Genomic DNA, 11,405 nt, shown 5'->3' with positions numbered 1-11,405 from the left:
AAACCAACAGTGAAAACGGACAGTGGTTTTGACACACAGATTTAAAGATAAAAACATTTTGAATAAACAAATCTAGAAAAGGGGAAAACTTCTAGGTTGTGAAAAGTGGCAATGGTACTCCTTAATTTTTTTTGAAACAAAACATCGCCTTTATTCATTGGAAATAACAGTTACATCGTTAATAAGAAAAGTTACAATATCATTCATAGGTTTCTCAAAACAATCTCTAGTCACGGAAAATTTAGCTAATCTAGCAAGTTTGTGAGCAACTTTATTTGCTTTCCTATTACAATGCTCAAAATTGATACGCGGAAAATCGCACGCCATAAAATAACAATCATTAGAAACTGCCGCCACCACTCCCGCAGAATGTCCTCCATTCTTCATTAGTTGTCAGGGGAAAGTCCTTGTGATTCGGCCAATCTGTTATCCAAAAAAAAAGTGATTTCGCCAATCTGATATTTCTGTTTTTTTTTGAGCGTAATCTGATCTTCCTGGATACGCGCCTTCTGTCCCGCATGGGCCGTCGGCCCGTCTGTGCGCGACGTCGCGTTCCCCAGTCCGGCAGTCCAGTCCCACTCGCCCGAGCGGGTCTATTTTTCCACCTCAGCTCGTCTCCCTCGTGCCCTACCTACCCCGCTTGTAGCCGCCGCGTCTGACCCAAGCCTTCCACTTCCACCCAGCCGCCCGCCCCCCATGCCGCTCCCGATGCGCCGCCTCGCCGCCGCTCCCTCCCTCCCAGCCGTGCACCCGCACGACTCCCCTGCGCCGCCCTCCGTTCGGCTCCGGCGACAGCATGGCCGGGTGTCGATGGAGAGGTCCTCGACGACGACGGCCCGAGGTATTTCGCCGCGGCTGGCGGAGACTGGTCTTATCTCTTGTTCTGTTAGCTAAGGCCTGCGGCAATTACCCGTCAAAAAGTTTACGCCTCCGTGCAATGTACCATGTATCGAAGTATCCTTCTGTGCTCGATTACGGGTTTTTAGTCTATTTGGGTCGGCTTCGCATGCTAGGATATAAGTCTGAAAGTTCGCCATGTATCGAATATCTCATCTGCGAAGCAAAAGTTACACGGTGTTCCTCCTTTCTTGCTGGAATAGATTTTGATAAACTAGCCTCCTACGGTGAAATGGTCGAAAGAAATGGAACATATTTTTCAGGCCTCTGGAGCCTGTTTTCACTAAAATAGTTTACTAATGACCTCTGGTATTGTTGAATCTGGGTTTCCACATCCTTTGATGAAAACTGGTGCTGGTACTAGTAGTGCCCTATTCTCCATGGGCTGGCCATTTTAGACCAGAGGGAGATTTGCAATAGGAAACTTGACCGACCTATTTTTGTGTTTTTTATGGAGGGGGTATCATTTTGCTTCTGTTATGATGATATCATCATATGGTTGTTGAAAATCTGCAGGTGTTAGTTGCGTGATGGCAAGTGGAAAGGAGCATGCAGCAACTACTAGTGGTGATGAAAAGAAAGGTGGACTGCGTGGCAAACTGAAAAAAGTTGTTCTAGCTTACAGCGGTGGCTTGGATACATCAGTAATTGTTCCATGGCTTAGGTACAACTGCAAATGTTTCTAAATTCAGTAAGCAATTTACCAAATTAAAGGATGAATTGGTTTGTCTAAACTATGTTTCTTTTTTTTTATTGAAGGGAGAACTATGGCTGTGAAGTCGTCTGTTTCACTGCTGATGTTGGTCAGGTATGTTAACATAACTTCAGTGATTCTACTGTCTTCCTTTAATCTGCAATGTTGTGCTAAATTACTAACTATGTCCTGCTTGATAAGTGCCACAACTTTCTCTCTCCCGTCCCTCTTTGTACATTTTTACTTAGTTTTTGCTCTTCTGATGGTTATATTTTTTTTACCTTGAGTTACAGATTCTATAATTTATTCGTTTGTTGTCTCTGGCTTCATGCTGTTCCAAATTTTACAACTTTGAGTTGTTTTTGTATCATACCTTTTTACGGAGTATTTTGTTTTCTATCAGTACATAACTGAACTAGCATTGTTTGGACCTTTTTTCTAGCTTCCTTCCAGTGAACCATCAGTTAAGCTCATATTTTACCCTTTTAGGGTGACATTGAATTGGAAGGATTGGAGAAAAAGGCAAAAGCTAGCGGTGCAAGCCAGCTTGTTGTGAAGGACTTGACAGAAGAATTTGTTGGTGAATATATATACCCCTGCTTGCGTGCTGGTGCAGTTTACGAAAGAAAGTATCTGCTTGGGACTTCCATGGCTAGGCCTGTTATTGCTAAGGTGAAATTGATAAACTAGTTGTATTTTGTGATTTGTGTGCATATTACTTCTGCAACATAATTGTCTTACAAGTAAATTTGAAATGAATCTGTTGTTGATCTTCAGTTACAGTATCTTTTGGAGTGTTTTTTTTTTGTAAAATCTGCACTTTTTTGTACTAGAATAAATGCTTCTGAGATCATTTATATAAGGTTGCTGTCACTTTTTATAGCTAGCCATCCACCCTGGTACCGTCTAAGATTTGTTACATACAGCATGATTAATTTCTCATTGAGCTTATAAATGCAAGTTTGTTTTTCTTCAAACTTTATTTTATTTGTTCCCTGGAAGTCTTGCCTGTAAGAGTTGCACTTGTGCTGTAAGCTTTGTAGGATCTTAACTTAAATATGTAATTCTAATAGTTGGTGGGATGGATGAAATATTCAAATGAAGTACTTGCAACTATATACCACAAATTTTATATGTCCTTATATTCCTTTGAGGACTACTAAGCAATATATATCTTTATTGCAGGCAATGGTTGATGTTGCCAAGGAAGTTGGCGCAGATGCAGTTGCTCATGGGTGCACTGGGAAGGGCAATGATCAGGTACATACTGGCATACTGCTGTTCATGGAAATGTTAATGTGGGCAGTCATCTGATGCTATCGTTTTCTGTAGGTTCGCTTTGAGCTTACATTTTATGCCTTAAATCCGGAACTTAAAGTGGTGGCACCCTGGAGGGAGTGGGATATCACAGGACGTGAAGATGCAATTGAGTATGCAAAGAAACACAATGTGCCAATTCCGGTTTCAAAGAAATCAATATACAGCCGAGATAGAAATTTGTGGCACCTTAGCCATGAGGTATATATAACCTATTGTCTTGTTGATGCCTCTTAGGGTTTATGGAGCTGTATTGTTTTTTTTTTTTTGGTTTGAAGGATACATATCGTACAGTAATTCGTACATGATGCGTAACATTGATGCCATCGAGTAATCTTCGATTGAAAAGGGTGATGCTTGTCAGATGATCTGAGTTATTCTCAACATTTTCAGGGTGACATTTTGGAAGATCCAGCAAATGAGCCAAAAGAAGATATGTATATGATGTCTGTTTCTCCAGAAAATGCACCTTCAAAACCTGAGTATGTGATCAATCCTTTTTCTTTCCATAAGGCCACACCTGTTGTCCTGAATAAGTATTCTTTATGCTCTTTATTTTATATTTACTGCAGTGTACCCTTTTTACTAAATCTGTACAATGGTTCATCTTTGCTGCAATGTGGCCTATTTTACTAAATCTGTGCAATGGTTCATAACTTCATATCCCCCCACGTAGAGTTGAATTGCGTAGAGAACCACCCAAATGATTTGGATTCTGGACACGATTATTCTAAACTAGGCGTGTTGAATCGTGGCATGATGAACTTGAGTTGTTCAGCATTGTGAAGTTCCCAAGTTTTTTACATTGCTAAGTTTTTCATGTTTTCATTTACCCATTTACCCAGCAGCTTTTAATGTAAAGTGACACTGTCATACTGAATAGAAATGGTCACGTTGTTGTGGCCATCAACTATCTCTAGGTGGACTTATGTTATGGTTCATGAAATCATCTTCTATAACTTGAATCAGGAACATTACTATCGGTCCATTTCTGTTGTAAGCACTTTGTTCGTGTATTGTTTTTAACTACAATTTTTGCTGAATATCATGCGTGAAATCATTGGAACTGGTAACACTACCGTCAGTCCAATTTTGTTGTGAACAGAACACTTTGTTTGTGCCTTTTTGTTACATTATAATTATAATTGGCTGTACAAAAACAATCGGTTAACTGCATGCTTGGTTGCAGAACAGTGTTGTTTCCATTGTTCCACGATAACACACATATTTATACTCTGTTAGCTTGTTGTGTATAAAAACTAAACTTCATGCAGGTATCTGGAGATTGGTATAGTTGCTGGTGTTCCTACTTCTATCAACGGTAAAGATCTCTCGCCAGCAACTCTCCTCGCCAAGCTCAACGAAATCGGCGGAAAGCATGGCATCGGGCGCATCGACATGGTGGAGAACCGCCTGGTGGGGATGAAGTCCCGTGGCGTCTACGAGACCCCCGGCGGCACCATCATGGCGGCCGCGGTCCGCGAGCTCGAGTCCCTGACACTGGACCGGGAGACGATGCAGTGGAAGGACATGCTGGCCCTCAAGTACGCGGAGCTCGTCTACGCGGGGCGCTGGTTTGACCCGCTGCGGCTGTCCATGGACGCCTTCATGGAGACCATCACCACGACGACGACCGGGTCGGTGACCCTGAAGCTGTACAAGGGGTCGGTGACCGTCGCGTCCCGGAAGAGCCCCTACAGCCTGTACAGGGAGGACATCTCGTCGTTCGAGAACGGGGAGATCTATGACCAGGCTGACGCTGAGGGTTTCATCAGGCTGTACGGCCTCCCCACCCGGGTCCGCGCGATGCTGGAGAAGGGCATCTAATCTAAGGTCGTCTTTGCGTCTCGAATAAATTGTTTTCTCATTGAAAACTGCCGAGTGTGTGTCTTTGAGTAACTCTGGACAAATGGAAGATTTCCAGGCGGGTGGGCTTTGAGCACATTGTGGAGTTTCTGTTTTGTTTGGTAGTATGTATTGAAGAGTTGCTCCAACTTGCAGTAATATACTGTTTGGTGCTGCGGCCGGGTGTGTTCGGTTACTCGCATCATTTTTGGGCTTCCTGGGACCTGATCCGTAGAGACATCATAACGATGGAATTCCTCCCTGCCCCCATGGTGTTGGCTCCAACATCGTTGGTAGACTTTGAGAGTGGTTCCGTGGATCTGGACGAGCATCATTGTCGTACAGGAGTGCATCCTCTCTTTGTCAAGCCTCGTATTCTTCTAACTTACCCATGGTGGTTCTGGGACAGATCGATCTTCAGCGACTTGTTGGTCAAGCGTGTGCTTTGTCCTGCCTCTTGCGATAAGTTTCTGTTGACGTTTCTATAGCCCATGGTGGCGTGTGTGGTTGCTAGAGATTCTGGTTCCATCTTTGCAACACCTTTCTGACAAAATTTTCTTCGGGAGCGTTCTTCATGGGCTGGCTAAAAAGACGGAGTTGAATGACTTTGTAGGCTATGGTATATTTTTCATTTCTTGCTTGGGTCTTTAGTGCATTCCTTTTTTTTTTGCGGAAAGGGTCTTTAGTGTATTCCTTGACTTTTGAAATGCCGGTGGGTGTTTCTTCTCAAAGAAAATAAAGTTACACGATTGGCTTTTCGGTTTTATCATTTCTTCACCAGTCGCTCTTGAAGCTGGCTGTGCTTTGCTCTCTGGGCGCCCAAATTTTGCAGGGTAGGTGTATGCAAGGAACCTGATTCAGTTCAGGGCTCGTTGAGAGAATTTAACAGTGTTTCATTTTCTCCTCGCGTTACACACTGACAATGTAAACTACAGAATTGGCACTGTACAATCAGGATTGTTTATCTTCACCTGCTTCCGCCAACTCGTTTCACTGGGTTCCAATCATTTTACTGTACACACATTTGACTGGTTACAAAATCTTGCTCTAGCCACCCTAAAAGAATAAACACACCATCCTACTGTCTTCAACAAAGTGTTTGATTGTCAGCACTGTGGTTGTGTGAACTGATTGCCCGGACAAAATCTACAATCAAATGAAATATAATTACGAGGTGTCCAATGAACATGGGAAATTTCTACTCCCTCCGTTTTGAATTACTTGTCGCAGGTATGGATGTATCTAGATGTATTTTAGTTCTAGATACATCCATTTCTGCGACGAGTAATTTGGAACGGAGGGAGTAGTAATCAAGATTTCCTGGAAAGCCTTAGATGAAACTTACTTGCTAGTCAACCCTGTTTTGTTCAGCAAGTTCTGTGGAACTGCTCCACCCAGATCATTGCCTTGCAAGAATCTGGATACATGAAGAAAAACAGTAAGCAAGTGCTTTGCTATGGCTTGTGCAAAAGCAAATAAAGTGCAGCTAATTTGGAAATGAAAATAAGTACTCCTTCCGTTCCTAAATATAAGTCTTTTTAGAGATTTCAAATGGACTACAAAGAACGGATGAACGGATGTATATAGACATATTTTAGAGTGTAGATTCACTCATTTTGCTCCGTATGTAGTCACTTATTGAAATCTCTACAAAGACCTATATTTAGGAACGGAGGGAGTAGATTGTAGGAACATTCAAAACTTGTGATGCACCAAGGAATAAGATGGTACAAGCAAGAATCTCTAAGATATTGACAATTTAGAACTTACTCCCTACGTTCCAAAATAATTGTCCTTGTTTTAGACTTTTAGTTCAAATTTGAACTAAAACCACAACACTTATTTTGGAACCGAGGGAGTACAAATTTACATGCGGATATTTTTTTGTTAAACATTGCTCGGAGTCCATGCAAGTACAATCTATTTACAAACGACCAGTCATTTTTTTCTAACAAAATGCCAACTGCAAAAACTCACAAAATGCACTAAAGGAGCTGCAATTGGCTACTCAGGGGTTAATCAAATATACCCAATGGGTAAATTGCCAACAGCAGAAATAAACACACCATGCAGATACCGAATATTGGCCAAGGAATAGTTATGTCTTCAGAATGAAAATAAACTACTGTAGATCGACATGGAAAAAAGTTTGTGGCTTGAGTACTCTCTCAGCGTGTATGGCTATTTTGGGGAAAGGGGATGGGAATTTACTGGTGGGGGTTTATTGGGGGATTAGGCTTGGGAAGTTGATTATTAGTCCCAAACCCACGTTTGGTGCTTGGTGGGAATCAGGAGCGGGAATTTGAGAGGAAGTTTCATCCCACGTGAATTAACGACACCAATCTAGGGAACTTGCAATGAGAATAAAATAAGATCCCCCAGGTTTGAGGTGTTGCACTTATGGCAAAAGACTGTGGATAAGGGATCAGTTTCCCTTATGGCCAAGGAGCCGCTTCAGCTTCCAGATATGAGCCTCCATGACCGCCAGAGCTGCCACATTTACCACTACAGCCACTGCGCCAATCAAGCAAAGCACCTCTGGAACAGAACACCACAGAAAAGATCTGAACGGCGCATAGTAACCATCCTCCTCCAACACCATTGGCAATGGACGAGCGGGAAGAAGCCACGCTGCAGTCAGTCCTACGATCTACGTGCTGCCTGAAAGGGCAACCCGGGGGCCTGGCAAATGTTTCTAAAATAGTTGCTATGCTTTTCGTGTTTTATGCTTTCTGTTCTTTGAATACTCTGACATGAGCAGTAATGTAGGCAAATATTCTGAAACTGGAACAATAACCAATAAGTAAAAAATATTGACACAAATAGACTCACAGTTCACGCAAAGGCTGAATTGTCCCCAACGTCTGAGCTATTGTTCCATTCAACTTGTTATCGTTCAGGTGCCTAAAAAGTAAAGACAAACCAATTTTTGAAGTAACGTATGAATAGTATGATTGTATAAACAATTTTCGAACTAAATTGCAAAGGCCGAAGGGTTAGCTTACAATCGTTGGAGTTTTCCCAGATTGATGAAATCAGGAATAGTTCCAGACAAGCTATTGTTTGCAAAAGATCTGCCAATGGTAATAGTGTCATTTTGCTAGCTTATATTTTCATTCACCTTGATCGATTATAAATAGAACTTACATATCAGTAAGAGCAGTCAGATTTGCAATGTCAGGTGACAGAGATCCGGAGATACCCATACTTGAAAAGTTCCTGGTGTAGACCAATACAAAGAATTGTTACTGCAAACTTGCAAAGGATAAAAGAATTGCATCGTATAGATGGAAGGATCATGAGTTAAACTCACAATGAAATGACACGTATATTTTGTCCTTCATCACATGTAACTCCAGTCCAAGCATATCCATGAGGCATACATGGATCTCCAATCCAATCATCGGGTATGTTTTGGAGGCTTCTCTTCATACTCTCCATAGCAAGCGCTGTAAAGAAATGAAAATACTAGGTCAATTTCATAAAAGAGACAGGCGCAAGTTAGAGCAACTTGCTGCATTGCAAGAACATCATGTAATACGCCCACAACAATATTTAAAGGACAATCACTACAACCTAAAGTCGATGTGTACACTTGATAAAATACCTGAAGAATACAAGTATGACTCGAGGTGATGCTAAAATTGGGAGAGATGTCGAATGGTCATGTATACGCAAATTCACCAAGGCACATTTTGATGACATGTTGCTAACACAGTACATAAACATACAATCTACCATACAAATAACTGAATCAATGCTACCAGAATCATTACACATTTACATACATAATGTGCATTGCATCAGGCTGAACAGGAAATGTTTCATTGCTTTTTTGCATGCACTGTCAACTCAGGGGGAAACAATTGATAATAAAGGAATAAATGCAGCTAATGATGTACCATCACGTGTAATTGTCAGTCTTCCGATGGGAAAAATTCCAAAGACTTCGCCAGCATTGATAAGTGGTGGAAGAACAGACTTAGAAGTCAATATAACTCTGGTTAGGCCTGAGAGAATCCATTGAGTTGCAAAGACAGAAAGACCAGCTGATGTTACTGTCCCTTCGTAAAACTGGTAATCATTAATATTCACATCCAAGGTCCTCGAACTATTAGCCAATGTATCAGCAAAATAAAGAGAAACATAATAGCTGCCATTCTGAAGAGATATTGGAGGCCATTGCAACACCAAGGGTGAATTTTGTTCTGCTACCAAAGCTGTATTAAATACGTCAGGAGGAGGAAGATTCCAGAAATCGGCTGAGGTAACGTTGTGGGTACTACTGACTGCATGTTTTCTGTCTGGAAATGGCTGCCAATAGCGGTCAAAACTGTCATCAGGGTACCTAAGTTTGAATGTAATGAAGAAAATGAAGTCAGAGATCTACAGAACTTCCTCACAAGAAAAAACTACATAAAGCTTCTAATTCGTAGTCCTCTACAAATGGGAGAACAGAAGAAAAGGAAAACATATATGATATAGGCCGACACACTTCTTTCCTTTTTGTACTTCATTTAGTGAGCATCTTTTTAACAAGTACTTATTTGTTCCTTGGAATAAACTTGTAAAGTTCTAATCACTAGTGCATGCACATGTTTCCTCGAAAAAGTAATGAGAAAGAGGTTCAGGAACTTTTGGTATTTTTGCTTAAGAACTAGGGATTCGATATGATGAATTCTGCTTCTTTGATATTGGGGGATCATGTTCGTTGCTCAACATGCTATAGGAGTCAAAGAAGCAACAGCCGCAACATGACGATAGAAATTAGAAGAGCTTTAAAGAAAGAGAACTACCAAATCAACCTACATCTACCGAATAAATGTTGTGAACCACATCCAGAGTTACTTTACATGACAAAATAAACCTCAGATCAGAAACAGCTGAAACCTAGAGCTATTCACTTCACAAAGAACTGGCCCAACTGGTACTATCTTGTGATAAAAACTGGTATATGCCTGATCGACAGCATTCTCAGCCATATCGACAATGAGTCAGTTCTGCAGTCCTAATTCCTAAACCTACTCAAATTATGGGAAATCACAGAACATCTACTAGCACTTCATCACTAAAAGGGCACTGAAATCACGGCCAGAGAAGTCGGCACTCACCTCTCGACGTCGCCAGTCGAGCCAAACTTGGTGCGCGCAATGAGGCCCATGGCGCTGCCCGTGAAATCCGTGGCGTTGTACACCGAATCATGGAGCTGGATGACCTGCAGCGCGTTGATGAACGGGCCGGATTTCGTGTAGTCGGGGTTGACGCCGAGGCAGAAGGTCAGGTTCCTGCCCCTGGCCGGGAACACGGCCTCGTAGTGCGAGGCGCTGCCGGCCAGGACGTCATCGGCGGTGTCGACGGCGGTCCAGAAGGTGCCGTCCACGATGAGGTCGAACACGGGCGGGGCCGTCGAGGTGGGGCCGTAGAAGAAGGTGGGGCGGAGGAGGTAGCGGCGGTTGGGGTCGACGGGGAGCGCGTAGCAGAACTTGGCGTTGGTGCGGTACGGGAAGGCGCGGAGGGAGGCGAGGGCGGGGTCGAGGAGGCCCTGGACGGAGAGCGGGCGGGCGGAGCCGGCGGAGACGTAGGGGCCGTCGGGGTCCCAGCGGAGGCCGCGGCTGTCGGTGGAGGAGCTCGCGGCGCCGCAGTCGAGCTGGTAGGAGAAGCCGCGGAGTCGCTGGCCGGCGGCGAGGGGGAGGAGGAGGAGGAGGACGGCGGCGGCGGCGGCGGCGCTGAGGAGAGGCCGCATTCTGGTGAGCCTTGCTGTTGCCGGAGGATTTTGGGCGGAAATGGAGGAGAATTGGGATGGTTTCGTGCTGGGCGGGTGGGTTGACTCGGCCGGCGGGGAAGGTGGGCGCGGTCAGCGGAGAACGGGCGGCGGATGCGCATGCGCGTTCCCGGCGGCGGGTCGGGCCGTAGGGCTCGGCTGGGTCACGCGGATCCGCGGACATTTTTTCCAGCTCAGCTTTGTTGTCCTTTTTTTTAAGAAAAATTTAGCAGGAGAGCTGCTAAGATTTCATTGATTGGAGAAGAGGTCGATGGCCAGAAACATGAACAACATATAGACAGAAAAACACACAAAGAATAAGAAAAAAAGATTTTTTTATTATTTTATTTCATTATCAAATAGTGTATTCCCTCTGTAAACTAATATAAAAACGTTTATAGATCACTAAAATAGTAATCTAAACGCTTTTATATTAATTTACGAAGAAAGTACAAATTAGACGAGACTTTGCTGACTCATCTAGATTAAAATTAACAAATTCGAAAAAAGAAGACACCGGCTGCAACAAGAAACAACCAGCGTGCTCTACCCCTTCTGAAAAATAATTCTATGAGACCGGGTCTCTTTTGCCATCTCTTGAGAACCCCTTTTTAGAAAGGTGCCACGTGTTTTCTCACCAATCTCTAAGTACTCTTTCTTTTTTAAGTCCTCTTTTCCCCCAACACTTAATCACATCTGTAGTTGGCACCATAGTCGATCTCCTCTTGGACCGCATTTTCGAGTACACAACCATGCTAACTGGGGCGGACCGAGTGAGCACCAATCCACAAAAAGCAACCATATGACAAAGAGATGCGAGCTCTCATTACAGACCATAATTGTGGTAGCAGTACCCATGGTCGTATGGGAGCATCCACAACGAACTCGTCC

The 11,405-nt window shown here is 43.3% G+C and overlaps 2 protein-coding genes across 2 annotated transcripts; one reads left to right on the top strand and one right to left on the bottom strand.

Annotated features, from left to right (window-relative positions):
- The first annotated feature begins 616 nt into the window (after positions 1 to 616).
- On the top strand, positions 617 to 4,930 carry LOC125516814 (argininosuccinate synthase, chloroplastic-like). Its single transcript, XM_048682121.1, has 8 exons — positions 617 to 841; positions 1,414 to 1,561; positions 1,657 to 1,705; positions 2,081 to 2,263; positions 2,777 to 2,851; positions 2,924 to 3,109; positions 3,302 to 3,390; positions 4,183 to 4,930. Exons 1-8 carry the CDS (start codon positions 697 to 699, stop codon positions 4,733 to 4,735), a joined length of 1,428 nt encoding a protein of 475 aa, XP_048538078.1. The 5' UTR covers positions 617 to 696; the 3' UTR covers positions 4,736 to 4,930.
- A 695-nt stretch (positions 4,931 to 5,625) lies between these two features.
- LOC125516804 (putative leucine-rich repeat receptor-like serine/threonine-protein kinase At2g14440) lies at positions 5,626 to 10,702 on the bottom strand. The gene is made up of 8 exons (XM_048682114.1): positions 9,865 to 10,702; positions 8,656 to 9,101; positions 8,067 to 8,202; positions 7,901 to 7,972; positions 7,759 to 7,827; positions 7,586 to 7,657; positions 6,099 to 6,170; positions 5,626 to 5,899 (listed from the first exon to the last, which is right to left on the bottom strand). Exons 1-8 carry the CDS (start codon positions 10,494 to 10,496, stop codon positions 5,860 to 5,862), a joined length of 1,539 nt encoding a protein of 512 aa, XP_048538071.1. The 5' UTR covers positions 10,497 to 10,702; the 3' UTR covers positions 5,626 to 5,859.
- Between the last annotated feature and the right edge of the window lie 703 nt (positions 10,703 to 11,405).

Source organism: Triticum urartu, chromosome 1 (genome assembly GCF_003073215.2).
Source record: "Triticum urartu cultivar G1812 chromosome 1, Tu2.1, whole genome shotgun sequence".
Classification (NCBI taxonomy): Eukaryota; Viridiplantae; Streptophyta; class Magnoliopsida; order Poales; family Poaceae; genus Triticum; species Triticum urartu.
The sequence above is the reverse complement of the archived record's forward strand: the minus strand, read 5'-3'. Positions and strand labels throughout refer to the sequence as shown.